The following is a 20,545-nucleotide window of genomic DNA, read 5'->3' on the forward strand; positions in this document are numbered from 1 at the left end:
CCCTCTTTTCTTTTGAAGTTGGTTTCCCGGTTCTGATAAAATAGGACACAATGGAGACTTGCTAGCTTTGCAAGTTCCGCTCCGGTAGAGTTGAGTACAAGTGGCGGGCACCAACAAAATACTTAAAACATATTTATTATAACCTATAATTAATTTTACACTATAGCCCCTTTTTTCCTAAATGGATATTGTTGTCTCAAGTGAATATTCCTAACACGTGCTCATATTTTTTCATCCTTGTGTAACCCACTCTCATATAAATTAGCCAATAAAACGGACCTTAATTTATGGTTCAGGCATTGTCTAATAAGCTGCTTTTACAGAAATGCATAAAACAAACAGCCAGGGCTTATGATACGTAAGTTGAAAACAGTTCTCACTTTCAAAATCCAGGAAAAAGTTTGGTCCCTGTTCAAGGTCTGTGCATGTCAAAACTTTAAGAAGGTTCCCCATGTTAAGATGCCTGTTGAGACAAAAACACATGTTTTCTTTAGGAAAGCGCTGAAAAGTTAAGAGGTAGGGGGAGATGTATAGATCGATATAACTTGGGGAGCTTTCACTTCCTGTCAAGGATCAGCAGAGTGGACATATCCCTCCCAAATTCCCAATGTTCTATAAATGACAATTGGCTCTTCCATAACAAATGAAAGACACAAGACCCCCATTCTTTATCCACGAAAGCCACAGACCACACAGCTATCCAAGTACGATTATACAACTCTTTGTAGATTTAATGGATGCCTAGAATTGAAAGAGGCTCTTTGGACCACTGAATCCAGTCCCCTTGTCAGTAAGCAAATGTATATTTTCGCTCTGCCTACAGCTTATAGATTTGGCAGATCTGCATCCAGGTCTTCCTTTCTCTGCTGCTTTTACATCATATTAACAGCAAATTCTCATAATCCTTTAAAATAGGGCCGAGCAAGTTAATGCCCTTAAAATGCTTTGCAGTATGACTTCCCAAAGCAACTGATGGGAACTCTAATTCAGAGCATCCAAAAAGCAGAAAAGTTGCTTATTCCCCAATCTACATCATCACAGCATGTATTCAGCATAACTACACAGTTATAATTTTTCTTCAATGTTAAGCCTTTCTCATATTTGGCTTCTTTGAACTATCTATAGAAAGGGATATCAAGTTTATGATTACTTACTTACTTACATATTAATAACCAATATATACATTGAGGAGGAAAATATTTGTTTCTTTAATGCAGAGAAGTAAGGTATCTAATACAATATAAAGAAAAACCTATAACATTTCCAAAATGATGTTTCTCCAATCATTTTACCACTGAACCGGAGCTGAATGGCAATATTTCCTTCTCACCAACTGGCTTTAATAATGTTCTGCTGCCCAGAAAGTATTTATCATTTATTGAGAAATACTAAGTACAATCCAGTTTAGTCAGCAGCTCGTTGTACATTTCACTTCTGAAATTGCTTTCCTTCACCCACAAAAGGTAGGTTTATTTTTCACAGCAAGCTGTGCTAAGGAAAGCTATAGGATTAAGATGGATGACACCCCTGAAATGCTTCCTTTTAGGTCTAAAGAATCTTAAATGCCGACAATTTAACAAGATGTCAAGCCCATGCTTTAAGGTATCATGTTGAGACAAACGATATTCTGGGAAAATCGGCAGCCTGGAACTAGGATGGTGCAGGAAACCATCTGTTGAAAAAGCAATTATTGGTGCATGAATGAGGAAAATCTTGCTTCCCCACAGTTCTGGGGCAGTCTGCATGCATTAAGATTTAAAAAGCGGGAGGATGAGTCTCTAAAGCTTTCCTATATGAACTCTTAAGGTCAAAACAGACTTGGGTGATTAATAAACTAGTTGCTACCTGAAATTAAAATCTTTCAACATCATGGAGCAAGGATATAGAATTAAACCTCCGATTCATTAGAATTCCTTTTCTCTGAACTAACTACTCACCAGTTCCCACAGCTTATGATGCAACCACAGTAACCATAATGTGATATTGATTTATGGGGCAAAGGGAGAGAGAATCCCCAGTATAGCAATACACAAGCACTTCTAGCGGGCTTCTATATTAATAGAGCTCTCTATATTTATAAACTACGGTCAGACATAAATGCAAAGGGGAGGGAAACACATCTCCCCATCAGCCCTACAAAAAAAACTACCATCGCTGAATGTTACTTACTGCCTGCTATTATTGAGCAGCCATTCTTTCAAGCTGCAACAGGTGTAGCAACGGGAGGAGGAGGAATTCAGCAGCTCAACTGAGAAATCGATAATTGTACCTGCCTTCTGCCTTTCGGCTTTTACCATTCTAGCTGGCACTGAAAGGAAAACCAACCACTTCTGCCTGTTTTATAGTATTGTTAACTACTGCAGGAAGTTACAGAGAGCTACCGTGGTTCCCCCAAAATAAGAGCAGGTCTTATATTAATTTTTGCTCCAAAAGAAGCACTAGGGCTTATTTTCAGGTGAAGTCTTATTTGGGGGGAAATATGGTACTAAATGCATCTGTCTGGCTGGGACTTATTTTTGGGGTAGGGATTATGAGCATCCTGAAAAATCATGCTAGGGCTTATTTTCCAGTTGGCTCTTATTTTAGGGGAAACACGATGTATAATGCAGAAGTCCTTGACCCACAACCATTCATCCAGTGACCATTCAGGATTACAACAGCATTGCAAAAAGTGGCATAAATTATGACCATTGCAGACCATTCCCCCATGGTCATGGGATCATAATTTGGGTGCTTGGCATGTGGCATGTGTTTATAGCCGTTGAGGTGCCCTTGGGGGTTCGTGTGATTTTCTTCTGTGACTTTCTGACAAGCAAAGTCAATGGGGAAGACAACCATATATATTAACTTAACAACTGTAAATATTCACTTAACAACTGTGGCAAGAAAGATTGTAAAATGGGGCAAAACTCACTTAATAACAGTCTTGCTTAGCCATGGAAGTTTGGGACTCAATTGTGATCATTAATTTGAAGCCTACCTGTATTAGGAAAGCATACCAGAGAATTTTCACCTCCTCCAACCCTTTCCCATTTTTTTTTAGGCTGCATTGATAATTTAAAGCCAATTTTGGAAGGTTTCAAGTTAACAAAACTTGGAAGGGGAAGACATTAGGTTGAATGCTACAAGTACAAAAAGTGCTCCTTTGGACTCTAAAGTAAGAAGAGATAAATATAAATTCACTCTTGGCATTACATCATCTGGCAATGTCCACTAAATGTACAATTTAAAACTGAAATCTGTTAAAATGGATTTACTATAGGTTGCTGCCCCTCTAGAGTTAGGAATGTTTGCCCATATATCCAGAGGATTTGAAATGTTTTCAGTTTAGCGAAATAAAGTTATGATCCTTAGGGATCCTGAGTGTTCCAAATTTCTAGTCCTCTACACATGTAGGATTTAGATGGTAGTTCCTCCGTCCTATTTAAAAAAAAAAGGACTGGATGCCGAATCTGGTACTAGATGTCAGTGAATTGGAAGAATCGTGAGTGTGGGCCTTCTAGACAGAAAGGGAAGCCAGGGGTGCTCACTCTGAGAATTCGTCACAGTTTTGTTTGGCCTTACATACTTTCGCTCGCCCTCGCAACAGCAACGGGATAGAAATATATGATTGGCTTCAACTGGAAGTAACAATCTGCAGTCCTTCAGTGCCTTGGAGACACTCCCAGAGCCTCGCTGCAAAGGGCACGGAGGCAACATAACCTTGGAAAATCAGATTAAGAGAGTTGGAAGGGACCTTGTATTGTAGGTCATCTAGTCCAACCCCCTGCCCAAGCAGGAGGCCCTACATCATGTGTGACAACTGGCAGTCTAATCTCTTCTTAAAAGCTTCCAGTGATGAAGCTCCCACAACTTCCAACGGCAAGCTGTTCCATTGGTTGATGGCTCTCACTGCCAGAAAAAATTCTCCTTATTTCTAGGTTGTATCTCTCTCCTTGGTCAGTTTTGATCCATTGTTCCTTGTCTGGCCTTCAGATGCTTTGGAGAACAGCTTGACCCCCCCTTCCTCTCTGTGGCAGCCCCTCAAATATTAGAACACTGCTACTATACTCAGGGCAATGGTCATTGATTGACAGAAGGCAGAATATATGAACGCTGTAACTTTGGTTCGACAAAAATATAACAATTTTCCTCTTAAGAATGAGACAGTATTCATCTACTTTAATGCTTTCCAATTTATCTATTTTTAGGCACTAATTCTCATTATCAGATGCTGTCTGACGGGAGATATTTAGAGACCGAAATGCCAATGATTGTGTGATTCATACCATTGGTTGGTCCAGATTTATACACCAAGATATTAGCCAACTCTGCTTCCGGCCCCTATAAAAACAGACACCAGGAATCAGTGGGAAATACTATTTCCAGCTTGACCTACTTTTGCAAAATTAGACACACGGAACGCTGCATTTGATTACAATGACTCGGCCCATTATAGCCTTATGGGATTGTCTGATGCAAGGGGCCATGTCAAAATCAGACAGGCAGAAAGCTGGGGCACATTTTCTAAACAAGACTTGCACGCATGGCCTTCATGCTGGATGCATCTGACACATTTTAGTTTGGGCTTAATTCAGAGGAAAACGCAATGGAATTACAAGATGTAATACCAATTCTGAAGCATCAGAGATAACTCCCCTAGGGGCAAGAGTACATTAATAACTACTCTGTCCCCGATACGTGGCTTGGTGAATGATAACAACCCCTCCTCCAATTTCAATACTTTTGGGAAGAAAACCCCCCAAGATAAAGAATTCTTCTTCAAAGGCTCAAAAAATAACAAACTGCAAAGCTATTATACTTTTCATTTGGAGAACCACTATTGGAAGGTAGTAGGGCCGCTTTTCTATAAACCGAGCATATGCACACAGACCGCTCTATTTTTCCCTAAATGAAATTCAAAACACAAGAGATTGAAAGCTGACATTTGTATCCTGCAGGATATACAATAGGGATAATGAAGCTGAAGTTGCAATGTGGAAGGACTTAATACGAATGAACGGAAGAGCCTGCCAAATGTTTAAATCACAGAAACCAACCGTGATCATGCATCAGTTCCCGTAATTTCTGATAATGGGTAAACAATGCACACAATAAAACTATATACGTGTTTTGATGTATCAATGGCATCCATCCATACAACCAGCCAATCAGGGGTGGGTTTCTACTGGTTCTGTGTACCTCTATAGAACTGGTAGCTCTGAAGAGCAGCAGACATAGAACCGGTTCTAGGTCTGCTGATGTTTTTGCTCACCTGGGCTCTTACCTGACCTTTATTTCCTGATTTTTTTCAACTTCAGCTGCCACGCGAGTCACGGCTGCAGTTAAAAAAGCAGGAAAAAAGGCCTTTTTGAAAGGCTGCTTCTCTGCATGCAGCATGTTGGTGACGATTTACAGGCGTCCGCCCGGCAGCGTGCAGGGAAGCACATCGTAAATCACCGTGTAAATGACCGAACTGGTAGTTAACCCTGTCGGATCCCACCCCTGCAACCAATGGCATTGAATGCATGTAGCCCTTGATTTAGGACTACAATTGAATGTCAGATGTGAAGAAGCTTCTTGGATGAGAAGCAAAATGTCTTCACAAAGAAAAACAAGGAAGTCCCAGTTGCCTCCTGAAAAAGCCCCTTTGGGACACCCATGACCTGGATGACTGAGAATCTCCACAGACTTTTAGCTATACGGTTTGGGATAAACACCCTTGGAATGGTGTGTGAGTAGGAATGGATTTCCAGAGGGGGAAAAAAAAATTGCAGACTACAGGAACCATTTTCACTACTCAGGTGACCCTAAAGACACAGATAAAAGTGCTTCAATGAACCTGTAAAAGGATGCTGATGACCAGCTGTCTGCAAGGAATATAAATCCTTCCATTCCCCCACAGTCCTGTCAGAGCCGAAGAAGCTTCATGGATGAGAAGCAAAATGTCTTCCAAAGAAAAACAAGGAAGTCCAGTTGACTCCTGGAAATAGCACCTTTGGTACAATTGAATCCAAACTTTCCACTGCTAAGCAAGACAGTTGTTAGATGAGTTTTCCCTATAAAATGTATTGAGCATAATAAAGGAGAATATTTGTAGCTCGAGGTTGACATGAGGGGATCCTCAGTGCTCTATGAGCTCGCTTGTTTTCTTGCACATGTTTCATGACCCAAACTAGGTAACAACATTGGTGCTGGTAAGGAATGCAGTCTGTTGTCAGTTTATATTCTAGTGCAGTGCTGGCTAACCTTTTCAGCAACAAGGGCCCAAAGTGCGCGCACATCCCCAAAATGCAACGAGCCTGTGTGCCCCGCGCAGCCACCCCACTCACCATGCATGCGTGCACAACCCCCCCGCCCCATTGTACATTCATGCACGACGCTGTGTGCGCCCTGCCCCCTGTGTGTGTGCGTTTGCCCCCCGCATACCCCCATGCATGCGCAGCAGAGACCCCAAAACCAGCTGGCTATCGGGAGGTGCGCACGCACATGCACGGCGGAGCTGAGCTGGGGCGGCGGCTCACATGCCCAGAGTGCCACCTCTGACGTGCATGCCATAGGTTTGCCATCCTGGTTCTAGTGGCTTGCCCGTCACTGTTGGTGGGGGTGGACCTAGAGATGAAGCATTCAGATCGGCGTAGATCAGGGGTTTCGAACTCAAGGGCCGGAGACCAAATCTGGCTCACGGGGTGCTTAGATCTGCCTGGTTGGGCCACTGTAGAAACAGCAAAGGACCGGCCCGCGGTGCCTCTGCCAGCAAAAATGGAGCTCTGGAAGGCCGTGCACAGCTCTCCCAGACTCTGTTTGGGGCTGTGACGGCCTCCTGCATCCCTCTGCCAACGAAAAAGGAGACCGGGGGAAGCTGCCCACGGCCCGCCTAAGCTGTTTTCACTGGCAGAGGGCTGCGGGAGGCTGTCGCAGCCAAAAACAGAGCCTCGATGAGTGATGTCAAGCTGGGCATGCCCACCCCAGTCACACACACACCCCCTGCCCCACCCCCAAGGTCAAACACAACCCTGATGCGGCCTTCAATGAAATCGAGTTTGACACTCTTGGCGTAGATTAACTCCAAGGTTAACATCAGACCGACAATCAAGAAACCCCAACTAAGAAACTGCCAGAGAAGCCAACAGCAAACAGCCCAACCAAAGAATCTCTGAGACCATCCCCACCTACACTGACGGCCAAGCCAACTGAATATGAATTGACAGCAAACTGTGCTCTTTACTAGCACTGATGATGCTACCTAGTTTGGGTAATGAAATGTTTGCAAGAAAACGAACAAGCTCAGGGAGCACCCTCATCTATTGAGCATTTTGGAAGAAAATATTGTTTGCAAATATTGTTTGCTCAACTCCCTAAAGAATCTTCGTGCTCTTAATACTTCTTGAAAGGTTTAAAAGCCATACTCAACGTTTGGAGAGTATCAAAGAGGCGGGCTGATGCACTTCCTTTTCACTCACTTTTGAAACTAGTAACCAACCACAAACACAGGTGAGCATTTCCTCTTAGTGAACAGCACATAAAAACCTAACAGCCATTCTGCACCGTACAACCCTCCCTTGAAGAAGTCAGCCGTTAGAATTTGAATTGCAGACACACACACACACACACACACACACACACACAATGTGGAACCAGCCATTGGCCTGAAGCTACTTTGCCAGCTCTTGCAGAAATATGAATTCCAAAATCAAACACAACAATAGCCCACTGCCTACTGTGGAAGATGAATTTGCCAAATTCTTTCTGCCGCTACAGTCAGTCCTCGACTTACGATCCATAACTGAGCCCAGAATTACAGTGGTAAGTCACGGTGGCCGTTGAAGCAAATTACCACATGACTGGGAGCCGACTTTTAAGATTTTATCTGTGGCGGTTGTTTAAGCGAATGGGCCAGATAAGAGAATGTGGGGATCAAATCCTTTATATTCAGTGCGCTTTTTTTTTTTTTAACCAGAAACTAGACCCAATCACCCGAAATTGGCACAACTACATTGTCCCAAAAGTGCGTTTTTGAGGAGGCAACTGGACTTTCTTCAAAGAAAAAACAAGATAAGTACAATTGCCCCCTGAAAGAAAGCACCTTTGGGACAACCATGACCTGGATGACGGAGAATCTCTATATACTTTTAGCTATACCACTTGGGATGACCCCCTTTGAATGGTGTGGAAAAAAGGAATTGATTTCCAGAGAAAAATTGCAGACTGCAGGAACCAGGAGCACCACTCAGGTGACCCTGAGGTCACAGGTAAACCTCCAAGTGCTTCAGCGACCCTCTCAAAGGATGCAAATGACCAGCTGTCTGCAAGGAATAGAAATCCTTCCCTTCCCCACTATCCTGTCAGAGCTGAAGAAGCTTCTTGGATAAGAAGTGAAACGTCTTCAAAAGAAAAAATAAGAAAGTCCAGTTGCCTCCTGAAAAAAAAAACACTTTGGGGACAACCATGACCTGGATGACTGAGAATCTCTACAGACTTCAAAACCACATCGAAAATTGTGGTTGTGTGATTGTGGGATGCTGAAAAACAGCCATAAGCCAACCCAGTTGCCAAGCACCCAAAATGCAACCACGTGCCCATAAGGGGTGGATGTTGGAACTCTGGAACTGCGTCATAAGTGCCTTTTTGGAGATCTACTGTAACTTCGACCAGTCACTAGATGTTAAGCAAGGACTATCCATATTTGTTTCCTAATTGGCAGAGACCATCTATATACATTTTCACAGACTTACCGGTTTAACGCTCTCAGTTCTTTGATAAGGGAAGTAGAACTATCAGTACTGTGATATAATTTCATACACCAATCTATGTAGAACACTAAACTCCAATTCCCCACCCCCCGCAATCATTCCAAAGAGTTAAAAACGAAAAAGAAAATTAGACACGATTGTCTCTTCCTAAAATCAATATAAATTAAGCTACTGCAAGAAATACTGTTTAGGTCATAAGTTCCAGACATATTCATGGCTGCAAGGAAAATGGGAATAGTTGAACAAACATTGGGTGTCAGAGGCAAGATATAACAAATGTTTTGAGCCATCTTGTGCTACATCCTTTCTTATTCTCTTTTCTACTGCTGACATCTAGTGGCAAAATTTAAGTATGCGGCTTCAGATTGGTGCAAGAAGCTAATGACTATAGAATATGTTCATTAATAGGGCTGTTTGAAGATATTAAAAGCAACCGTCTAAGAGGTCAATTCTCTTCAGGGTGAATAAAGCATTAATGTTTTTTGAATATGAATGGCAATAAAAGCAATTGAAGTAAACACAAAGCAGGAACTTTATCAATAACAGACAAGAGTTTATTTAGAGAGATTTTAAAATACCCACAAATCACAGTTCATTTTCTGTTCCTTCCAATATTCTCTAATAGAAAGGATAACTAGCTAGCTACACCTATAGCATTTTTTAAAATTATTCTGCCATCAATGACATTTGCATTTGGACTTGGGGTGACATGATAGCAGTTTTTCAGTATATGGGGGAATGCCACAAAGAAGAGGGGGTCAGCTTATTTTGCAAAGCACCAGAAGGAAAGACAGAAGGGATGGAAACTAATCAAGGAGAGAAGCAATCTGGAATTAAGGATAAATTTCTTAACAATGAGAACAATTAACCAGTGGGACAGATTTCCTTCAGAAGTTGTAGGGGCTTCATCACTGGAGGGTTTTAAGAAAAGACTGGACAGCCACCTATCTGAAATGGTATGAGCAAGGGGTTGGATTAGAAGCTCTAATCTATTCTATATAGGATTCATTTTTACCAGCATGTCAACTGTATCATAAAATGCAAACTACGCTGCATCACATTTAGGTAAATAGGATTTACAGCAATTCCTAATATTTGTGAGAAATCATATGTGATATGTTACGGTCAGCATCTTTTGCTTTTTTAAAAATGCATTACAATAAATAACTAAATACTTAAGAGTCATGGAGAGTTCATTATTCTGTGTGGTAAGAGCTGTAGGGAAAACCATGTAAAAGAAAATAGCACATTAAAAATGGAAAAGGTGTTTTATCTATTCATTCATTTATTTATTAAGAAAAGGTTCTTAGGCATTAACGTTGTATTATGTGTCACTTAAGAAAGAACGATCCTGCATTATTAACTGTTTTAAAATCAGCTTCCAGATACCATCCCCAAACCAAATTTAGGTAACAATTGTCACTGCAAAAACGAAACAAAGAACAAGGGTGGTTCAGCAAGGGTGGCGAGAGCAACAAGCATCTACAGTGTTAACAAAACAACATTCTCACCTTCAGCCAGTGCTGCTCTGTTTTTGTTCCCAATCTAAAAATATAAAAAGAGGAAATGAAACCATGTCCAGTCAGTTTTCAACTAACACTTCATCTGTTTTTTCCCCCAAACAGAACGTATTTTTAGTCACACCCAAGTCCCCTTAGCAAATACACTAAGGTCTAACGGAAGCTTACAGCAAGTTCTATGTATCAAATATTATTAGCACATTTTCTATACTCAATGTATTCAATGTCCTAAATATAATTGCACATACAGTCAAAATATTAAAAACAGGAGTAGATTTTTGCAGATTTTTCTCCCTCGAAAGAATACCAGTCTGGCTGTGGAGGGGTGACCGTGTTATTAGTGCTTATCCGCCAGCATAATTCTGATTTGGAATGCATTTGGATGTAATCTAATCATGCAATTACCGAGCTTAAGCAGAAGGTCTTAATGCTGATACCATCAACACTTGGTTGGTCACATATCAGGATGTGAAACCAGCATATGAAATAAGGATGCAAATAAAGGCTAAGTCATTTCTCCTCTTTCTCCAGCTTCACTGTCTGCAATATGACAGAGACTCTGCCGACATGTAGGGCACCTGTTATTTTTCACACTGTTCAAGTTTAGTATACATCATGGAGACTTTAAATGGAACACGAAAAAGTATGGCTGAGAGGTATAAATCAGCTCATAACATGACAAGATAACTATTTATACAGATGTCCTAAGCACATGGAGAGGCGGCCATCTAAAACATCTCACTGCACATGATCTAATATATACTATATGAAGAACCACAGGGGTAGTTTATGTCTGGGAGAACTGATGTATAGCAAAAGTGGATTAAATAGACAAACCATTAGTACGTGCAGCTGGAACATCACATAGTAAGCTCTGAATTTCAGAGCCATACAATATGGCCAAGAATCTTATTATCTATCCTGCAAGGGAACTTGGACTGAAACCTGCTTGTTGGTCCTTCATATTTATTTCGTGACAAAAAGAGAATCCGAATCCATTCAAATTTTCCCTCAGTAATTGCAACGTATCGACACTAGAAAGAACGTTGAGGCAGTAATTGAGTATGCCAAACATTAAGATTTAAGGAAGAGGTATAAAAAGCACTGGATATTTCTTTAATCCAAGAGGAAATATTCCTATATATTAGCTGGTATGTTAAAAAGCCATAATTGCTTTTAAAGGGTTTAAGTACCATCCTATTTTTTAAAAAAGTTTCTATTTAGTTTCAATTTTCCTATTTAAGTTTAGGACCTGTTTTAAATGTAAGGCATTTAGAAAAGATTTATAGATTAACTTTAATCCTTACCATAGCTATCAAGAAAGAGATTGATGAGGTGGCCCCAAGAAGAGATTACTTTCAACTACCTCCAAACATTTGTTGTCCTACCTGCCATAAGAAAGGTATCTGGATGGAACATTCTATATATTATCAAGGAGTTCTCCTTGACAAAATGTACTATCAGGTTGACCGTATCTGGCTCTACCACCTCATGCAATTTCAGATCTGGCACTGACACTTGGAAAACCATGGTTGTCTTGATGGATGGACCATTCAGAATGATTTCCAAGGGGCTTTGATATCACTGACCATGCTGTTCTTTAAATCTCAGCCATGACAGGTCTTGTATATGTGCTTTACTTAACCCAAATGAGTTTTTTCAAGAGGCAACTGGACTTTCCGTTTTTTTTCTTCTTTGAAGATGTTTTGCTTCTCATCCAAGAAGCTTCTGCATGAACCGAAGAAGTTTCTTGAATGAGAAGTGAAACAGATTCAAAGAAAAAGCTGCCTCTTGAAAAAGCACCTTTGGGACAACCATGACTTGAATGACTGAGAATCTCCATATAGACGTGTTTTACTTAAATGTTAGATAAGCTGCCTGGTCTTGGTGACTCCAAACAGCCTGCCTTAGAGCCTTCCAGATATAGTCGCAATTCCAACATTAATCATAAACAGTGACCAGGGATATGGCCTTCTTCAATTTCCCAGTCCAGGATTCTCAGCCCTGAGATTTATTTGATGACAGTCTTCTGAAACAGTGAAGACTACCTGGTCTCCCTCCATCACACCTGTTATGGAGAGCACAGTGGGGATGAGAGGGAAGATGCAAATTTGGGATTGGACCTCGATAGAGATATTATATTTATTTATGCAAGCATTATGGTGTAGGCCTAGGAATATTCAGGTTGAAAAAGTCCAATGATAGACATGGAAACTCACTGAATGAAGTGAGTGGCATTAGGCTAGCTATTACACAGGATTGTTTTTGTGGGAAATACATATTTATGAACACATCGATCCGGAGCTTTGTTATCAGCTACAGAGGCCTTCAGGAAAGCCTTGCCAGCAGCAGAAGAAATGGGCTGACAAAACAGATGTCAGGATGTGCAAGGCCTGGCTACACCTGTCCAAAGGTAATTAGTAGGGCAGCTCCACCCCCCACATCCTCACCCTAGCTTAATTTTTACCCTTGTACTCTGGAGTGGGCGGGATCTTAATTAGGGCTTATTTTAGGGGGGTAGGGCTTATATTGGGCGCACATGTAAAAATCAAGTTAGGACTTACTTTCAGGATAGTTCCTATTTTCAGGGAAACAGGGTATCAGCCTTCTGAACTGAATCCCGGACACAGAACATCTGGTCTTATTTTTTTTTTTTGAATCTTTTCTATTTCAAAGTGAAGAGTAAGAGATACTCCAGATGGTTTCTCCTCCCGCCTATTATGCATCTCAGATCATTTTAAAGCATTTCAGAATCCAAACCACAATGGCTCATCATATATTAAGCAAGAAATCAGTTAAAATCTCCACTGCTGCTTGCAACTGGGAAACTGAGAACCGAGACCTGTTGGATAAATCCCTGCCCTCATGAGGATTGGTGGATGAATCCAATGTTGCTGACCCTTCATGAGGCCTCAGTGCGAATTATAGTCTCAATTATCTAAATCTGTCAACTGCGCACTCAGGTGCCTAGAATTCCTCATTTTAGCTTGCTCAGTTTTTAACTTAAAAGTCATTGGCAACGCAACATATGCTTTGCCACAGATAAGTGAACACACAAGAAACAAAGCTGCACACACCATCATATATTCCCCTACTCTATACAGCTGGCAGCCCAATTAGACATATTTGCTGAATTCAAAGACCACTAACCAACAGGCACACATCAAACGTCCACACATTTTTTATTTTATCAGAATGTTCCAGGAAATACTAAATCACATTCTGCTAGATCGTTGCTATACCTTTATAATAGAATCCCTTCACTGCACCTGTGAAAATTATAAATAATAACAATGCTCCTACAGACACACAGAAAATGTATTTCAGAAACCCCTGCTGTTTGGAGAAGTCAGCTTTCTCCAACATGGAAGAAAAAGTCATAACAGGTACTTAGCCCGTAAAAGTATTAATTAATTCAGTCTTCGAGTTAGTGTCTGCCAGGTATCTGGAGATGTGACAGTCCAAGAAAAAAAAAAATCAGAAAACTATCTTTTTTCCAAACTCTTCCTTTACTTTTAATTTTTATTAGTATTTTTTCTTTACATCAGAGGCAAAACACATCCCTGTACAGTACTGCTATCCAGTTTAATGTTCCAAATGGATTTCTTCAAAGCTACGTGAAAGACAAGTCACTGTGTGAGAAGAATAAAAATTCTATACATGGAAGACAATCTATAGAGAGCAGCTCCCAAATGCAAGGGCAGGAATCTATTTTTAGGGTTGTTTCCATCTGCTGACTTTTGATCCAGAAATTGGGGGATCTGCTCTTTCCCCGTGGAAGCAGGACAGATATTGGCAGCAGGATTTATATAACTCTACCTGTAGTGCAGGGCTGAGCAAGCTTTTGCTGACAAAGAGCCATATTTAACATCTTTTGTATGGCTGGAGCTCACAGTGAGTGGTTTCATGATGTCAGGTGGGTGGAAATAAGATTTTATGGCAATCGGTGAGAGGAGTTTTGAAGTGTCTCTTTATTAAACAATACCAAGCCAATTCCAGGACTGATCTCAAGAGTTTCTGAGCAGCTTTTTTCTTCAGAGCTGCAAATAAAGTCATGGTTTTTATGATACAACTTTGGTTCTAAGTATCTTCTAGGCCTGCAAAAAATAAACGAGGCTGTAGACTTCATGTGGCCTTGGGAGCCTCAGACTGCTCACATATATTATCAGTGATGCTTAAAAATAAGTAGTGCAGGCATCATATAGTGCGTTTTTCCTATAAAGGTAGGCCTCGACGTACGGCCACATTTTAGGCCAAAATCTATATTGCTAAGTGAGAAATTTGTTCAACGACTTTTGCCCCATTTTACAACATTTCTTTCTCTAGCTGTTAAGTGAATCACTGCAGTTGATAAAGTTAGTCACCTGGTTAAGTGAATCTGGCTTCCCCATTGACTTTCCTTGTTGAAAGGTTGCAAAAGGGGATCCTGTGACCTTGAGACACAGCAACGGTCATAAATATGAATCGGTTGCCGAACATCTGAATGTTGATCTCATGATCATGGGGATGCTGCCGAGGTCGTAACTGTGAAAAGCAGTCGTAAGTCACATTTTTCAGTGCCGTTGTAACTTTGAACGGTCACTAAATGAAAAGTGAATAGTTGTAAGTCAAGGATTACCTATACTCAGTAGTGGGATTCAAAAATTGTTACTACCGGTTCTGTAGGCGTGGCTTGGTGGGTGTGGCAGGGGAAGGATATACTGCAAAATCCCCACCCCACTAACCTGCTTTGCTTTCCAGCTCCGTTCTCCTGTGCAGGGCAACCAAAGAAGACCCAGCCAATCAGATGGGACTCAGGAGGCAGAGAATAGATGGGGGCAGAGCCAGTCAGAGGCGGTATTCCAAACTACTCAAAATCTCCGCAACCAGTTCTCCGGAACTGGTCAGAACCTGCTGGATACCACCTCTGCCTAGACTGCTCAAATGCCAAAGAGTTCTGATAAGCAAACAAGGAACTATGTGCAGGCATTGCAATAGGCTGAGGGAAAGGATGTCCCAGAGGCCGTGTCTTTATGGAAGTCCACTGCAAATTGACTGTTTTTGAGTCATTACCGTAATTCCGCCTCCATTAACTCTGCTTCGGGTTTTTTTTTTTTTTTAAAGCCTTAATTTGCAAAACATCTAGAAAAGTGTGTCACCTTTTAAGAATTTGAGATGGGTTATTGCAATGTTGCGACCTCTAATATTGGATGTAGGTTCAGGTAAATTAAGCGATGTTCTTGACATTTATTCCTGTTGCTTAGGAATAAATATTGTTCACTTTATTTATTGAATTTTTACCTGGCTTCCAGCAAAAGTAGTAGTTCACAGATTAAAAAAAAACAAATGAACAGAAAAAAATGATTAAAACAAAGAACAAAAGACAGCTCAAACCAGACAACCACCAAAGCCAACTTAGAATGTTGAGAAGTTTTGATCTTTACTTCATAGAATTATATTTTTAATGTGATTTATGGATGTCAAATATGCCTGGTAGCTTTGTAAGCTGCCTGTAAGACTCTAGTCATTTAAGATGCCTGTGCTGTGGCCCAACAGCGGCCAGTGAAGCTGGCAGCAGATTCAGACAGTGAGAAGGTTGGGGAGAAACATGGGCCAGCCCTGGAGTCTGGGGAAGGCTCTGACGAGTACTCTGTGTCAGAGGTAGAGAAGGGGCCAGGGCCATCTGACAGTTATCAGCTGCCTGTAGAGTCAGATATCAGTGAGGCAGAAGAACAGCTGGAGCCTGTTTCCAGTGTGTGCATGCACAGAGCTGCCAGAAGAAGGGAACAACTGAGGAACAAGGACAGACTTGGGAGTAAAGCCACAGGTGGACGATGAATGGCCCCTCCCCTAGGGAATAAAAGAGGCGCAAAAGAGGAGTGGGGTTTGGCAGGAGACAATTAGTTCATTCCGGCATGCTTGCCAAGTATTGCGGCATCTGAATGATATCGGCTTGACCATTCTCCAAGCCTGATAAAGGCTTGATAAAGCCTGATAAAGGCCTGACCATTCTCCAAGCCTGATAAAGGCTTGATAAAGCCTGATAAAGGCCTGACCATTCTCCAAGCCTGATAAAGACTGTTGGCCAGGACTTTGTTGGAGTGGAAATTCATTGTAGATTAAATAAAAGGGATTCACCGGGACGAAGAGTCGGCTTTGTGCTGTTGGGGAAGCCTAGGTCAGAATAGCTTGTAAGACCAGTAAGTAAATAAAATCTGTTAAAGAGATCCACTGGCCGCTTGCTTTTAAATGATCATTTTCAACTACAATCAATTGACAGCAAGTAATTTCTGAAAACAAGAAACACAACTGTTATTCATATGTAGAGAACTGAGTAAGTACCTTGGTTCCTATGGGTCCAATCAGAAAAATTTCACACGAAGCCACTCAAAGATACATTTGGTCCAAAAAGAGGACCCTTCCCCGAATTAGGTTTACAAATAATCCTCAACTTACCACAGTTCATTTAGTGACCGTCAGAGTTACAGCAGCACTGGAAAAAGTGACTTTATGACCGTTTTTCAAAGTTTAAACCTTTGCAGCATCCCCACAATCATGTGCTGAAAATTCAGAGGCTTGGCAACTGGTTCATTCTTATGACCGTTGCTGTGTTCCAAGGTCATGTAACAACTTTTTGCGACCTTCTGACAAGTAAAGTCAATGGCGCAGCCAGATTCACTTAGTAACTTATCAACTGCTGTGATTCACTTAACGACTGTGACAAGAAAGGTCATAAAGCGGGGCAAGACTCACTCAATGAATGTCTCACTGAACAACAGAAATTTTGGGCACAATTGTGGTCGTACGTTGAGGACTACCATATTTGAAAAGCAAGAACCAGCATGTGTATCCTCATCTGCCTTATCCTTACATATCCTGGGAGAGCCATTCTACAAATGCTTCTTTGCTACCCCGACAAGAGGCAGTCTTAACCTACCACATACACACAAGCCTATTTGGAGAAAAACACTAGGAACTGTTCGACCAAATCTTACATTTACTCATTTCTTTTCCCTTTGCCGTTGCTTCCTCTTTCTGCAAACCAAAGTAGCAGAGCTGAAAATTACCCTTTAAGGCAAATTTCCAGGGGCAATGCAAACCCCTAGGTTTTTTCTTCAGATGCAATAATGTAAAACAGCCAATGCTGTGCTGTGGCAAAGTCAGAAACCACAACAGTGAGGCGGAGGGGGAAATGGACATTGAAAACACTTGAGTCATATGTGGCCAGTGAGATCTTGCACTGCCATAAACTGCTTTGCCTGTGGGGGAAAACCCCACTATATCCTGTAGGTCTCCCAGAGTGGAAGGTAATATTCTCTTCAACTTTGGGGAAGTCACATTTCCAGATATATGCTCAGCTATTCATCAAGTGGCAACACTGCATTTGGTTTGCAGTATAAACAAGTATTCACTTATCAAAATTATCCTCAAGTTAGATCTAGTTATCTAATATTCCTAAACTAGAACAGAATGCAACCGTTCAGCCAATAATTAAACTATATATTAAAAGGAAGTCCTGCATAGGCAAACAACTCTAATTTAATCGTTCATGCATCTCAAAAAAAGAATTGGAAGGAGATAAGCTGGAAGAAGATTTCTATTGACAAGGCAAATAGAATTGTGTAGAATTGGTGTAGCCTGATTTTTTTTTCCTCCCCCTTTTCAAGAAGGAACAATCCTGCTTTCTAATGCAGCGGTCCTCAATGTTCCCAGGTCTCTGGACCAGCCCGGGAGGGATGGGTGGGAGGAAAGAGGGGATCATTTAATGTGTACATGCGCCACTTGCACAAATGAAGTTTTGTGTGCTTGCACCCTCGCCTGCTACTTGTGCGGCCCAGTTCCTAACGGGCCGTGGCCTGACACCAGGTTGCACATTGGGGGTTGGGAGCCCCTGTACTAATGGGAATGGAAGTCTATATACTAGGTTTAATCTGTAACTTTAATCAGTATTTGAAGTCTGTCACACAGGTTTTTTTTTTTTTAAAATTGATATGAACATCTTAAATATACGTACCAGGTAAACTATGTCTTGAAACTTCTGTAGACACTTACTCCTTGCACGGAAGATGCACCAGCTGTTGTATGAAGCCTGGAAAAAAAACAGAAACAGTAAAACTAAAACCATTCAGCTAAAGACCTGTCTGGTGTGTACTGTTGCTACTTCAAATAAAATATGTGAGGTGTATATGCAGATTTACAAAGTAAAATCCCCACAATTAATTGGTAGTGTAATGAGCAGACTCAATGGAGAACAGAGGTCTTCATTTCTATACTACACAAATGATAAACCCTCAAGTGATTTACATTAGGTAATGTTCTGTTTATTTTGTCAAGTGTCAAAACTGTGAAGATAATATGACCCTGATATAGATTCTGCTCTTGAAGAGTTTACGTATTTGACTGTCGTAATTACTTCTTTTCCACTACTTCTTTTTATCCAGAATGTTAAAAAGTAGTCCAGAGAGAAGGATTACTTCCTCTTTAGAGAAGTTAGGTGGAGTAGATTCACACAAGGTCACTGAACTTGAATGCTTCACAGGAAGGGAAGGGAAGTTATCTGAAATATTCATGGTCACAGTAGCTGACTCTTATTCCAATCTTTCATGGCAAATATTTTCAGGATGACAACTGTATCATGCAACCAAATCTAAAAGCAGAGATTTAAGACAATACACAGTATACTGCACAATTTCACAAGTCCCACTTCTTCCTCTACAATTGGCGTTCCCAGTTTGCCATGATAAATGCGCAAAGACAATAACAATTTTAAAAAACTAAAGAAAACTGGATCTTTAAAGAAAAAAAATAACACAAGCTTACCTTAAATTTATAATACAGGACACCAGGGACTTGCTATGTGAATGAGAAATCTGTATTTTCTGCCATGTTACCTTTACTACCCATACAATTCATTTAAGGCATTCACTTAATAAAATACTTAAAGTAGGAATGTCCAATCTCAGAACTTTCAGACTTGTGGACTTCAACTCCTAGAATTCTGCAGCTAGCAAGAATTATTGCAAGTTCACACATCTGGAATTGGTTCAATTTGGGAAACATTAAATTTACTCCAGTACTAATCAGAAACAAGTAACAAGCTGGCTGCTCTCAAGAGCTGTCAAAATCAACTCATGGTCAGAGAAAATGTATTCAATGCATTGGCGTGTTACTATAATGATTGCATTTACAAATAAATACATCTAGTTAACTTTTTCTTAAAGGATGTTTAAAGATGTGTTCTTGCTTGAATAACAGAGTTGGAAGGGACCTTGGAGGTCTTCTAGTCCAACCCCCTGCTTAGGCAAGAAACCCTACACCTACCCTGTTTCTCCAACAATACGGCCTCTCCCAATAGGAAGTCCCAGCATGTTTTATAGGCATGAAATGAAATTAAGCCCCTCCCCCCAAATTAAGGCCTATATTAAAACATGCAAAATGGTGGGGAATGGTGGTGGTGAGTCTTGCCGTTAGGAAGTACTTTTGTTGCACACCCGGATATGGTGCTGCCTGCATTGACCCCGATACAAAGTGCCCCACCAACGCCGAGGTCAACATCCAAGCTGTCACCGCCCGCCCGAAGATACAAGGGGGGGGGAATTAAGTGACCCCCGAAAAGACGGCTTAGCCATTTTTTCGGGGCTCAAAAAAAAATAAGACCTGGCCTTATTATATGAGAAACACGGTATTAATTTCACCTATAAAGTGATATTAACACTTGTGTTTATTTTCATGGTCACGATGTGCACTGAAGATGGTGTTTGATTTCGTTCTACAAGGTGCAGTGACAATAAAGTAAAGTAAAATTAAAATTAAATTAAATTAAATTACATCACTTCTGACAAATGGTTATCCAATTTCTTCTTAAAAATTCCCATGTTGGAGCATTCACAACTTCTGGAGGCAAGTTATTCCACTGGTTAATAATTCTAACTGTCAGGAAATTCCTCCTTAGTTCTGAGTTACTTCTCTCCTTGATTAGTTTCTACCAATTGCTTCTTGTCCCGCCCTCAGGTGCTTTGGAGCATAGCTTGACTTCCTCTTCTTTGTGGCAGCCCCTGAGATATTGGAACCCTGCTATCATGTCTCCCCTGGTCCTTTTTTTCATTAAAGAAGACATACCCAGTTCCTGCAACTGTTCTTCATATGTGTTAGCTTCCAGTCCCCTAATCATCTTTGTTGCTCTTCTCTGCATTCTTTCTAGAGTCTCAACATCCTTTCTTACATTGTGGTGACCAAAACTGGATGCAGTATTCCAAGCGTGGCCTTACCAAGGCATTATAAAGTGATATTAAACTTCATGTGATCTTGATTCTA

General features: G+C 40.9%; 1 protein-coding gene across 8 annotated transcripts in view; it reads right to left on the minus strand.

The window, feature by feature from the left end:
* The window catches only part of CYRIB (CYFIP related Rac1 interactor B), an 88,669-nt gene that overhangs the window by 17,674 nt on the left and 50,450 nt on the right, over nt 1-20,545 (minus strand). For 5 of the 8 annotated variants that reach the window (XM_087931711.1, XM_087931712.1, XM_087931710.1 and 2 more), the window contains exons 2-4: nt 18,246-18,320; nt 10,244-10,277; nt 381-463 (exon numbers count right to left, since the gene is read on the minus strand). In XM_087931711.1, coding sequence (XP_087787837.1) covers nt 381-453 — 73 coding nt within the window. In that variant the 5' untranslated portion in view covers nt 454-463; nt 10,244-10,277; nt 18,246-18,320. The remainder of the gene's footprint in view (nt 1-380; nt 464-10,243; nt 10,278-18,245; nt 18,321-20,545) is intronic. The other 3 variants (XM_087931716.1, XM_087931715.1, XM_087931717.1) reach the window with 1 other exon arrangement.

Source organism: Pseudonaja textilis, chromosome 3 (genome assembly GCF_049901715.1).
Source record: "Pseudonaja textilis isolate UNSWEBS1 chromosome 3, rPseTex1.2, whole genome shotgun sequence".
Taxonomy (NCBI): domain Eukaryota; kingdom Metazoa; phylum Chordata; class Lepidosauria; order Squamata; family Elapidae; genus Pseudonaja; species Pseudonaja textilis.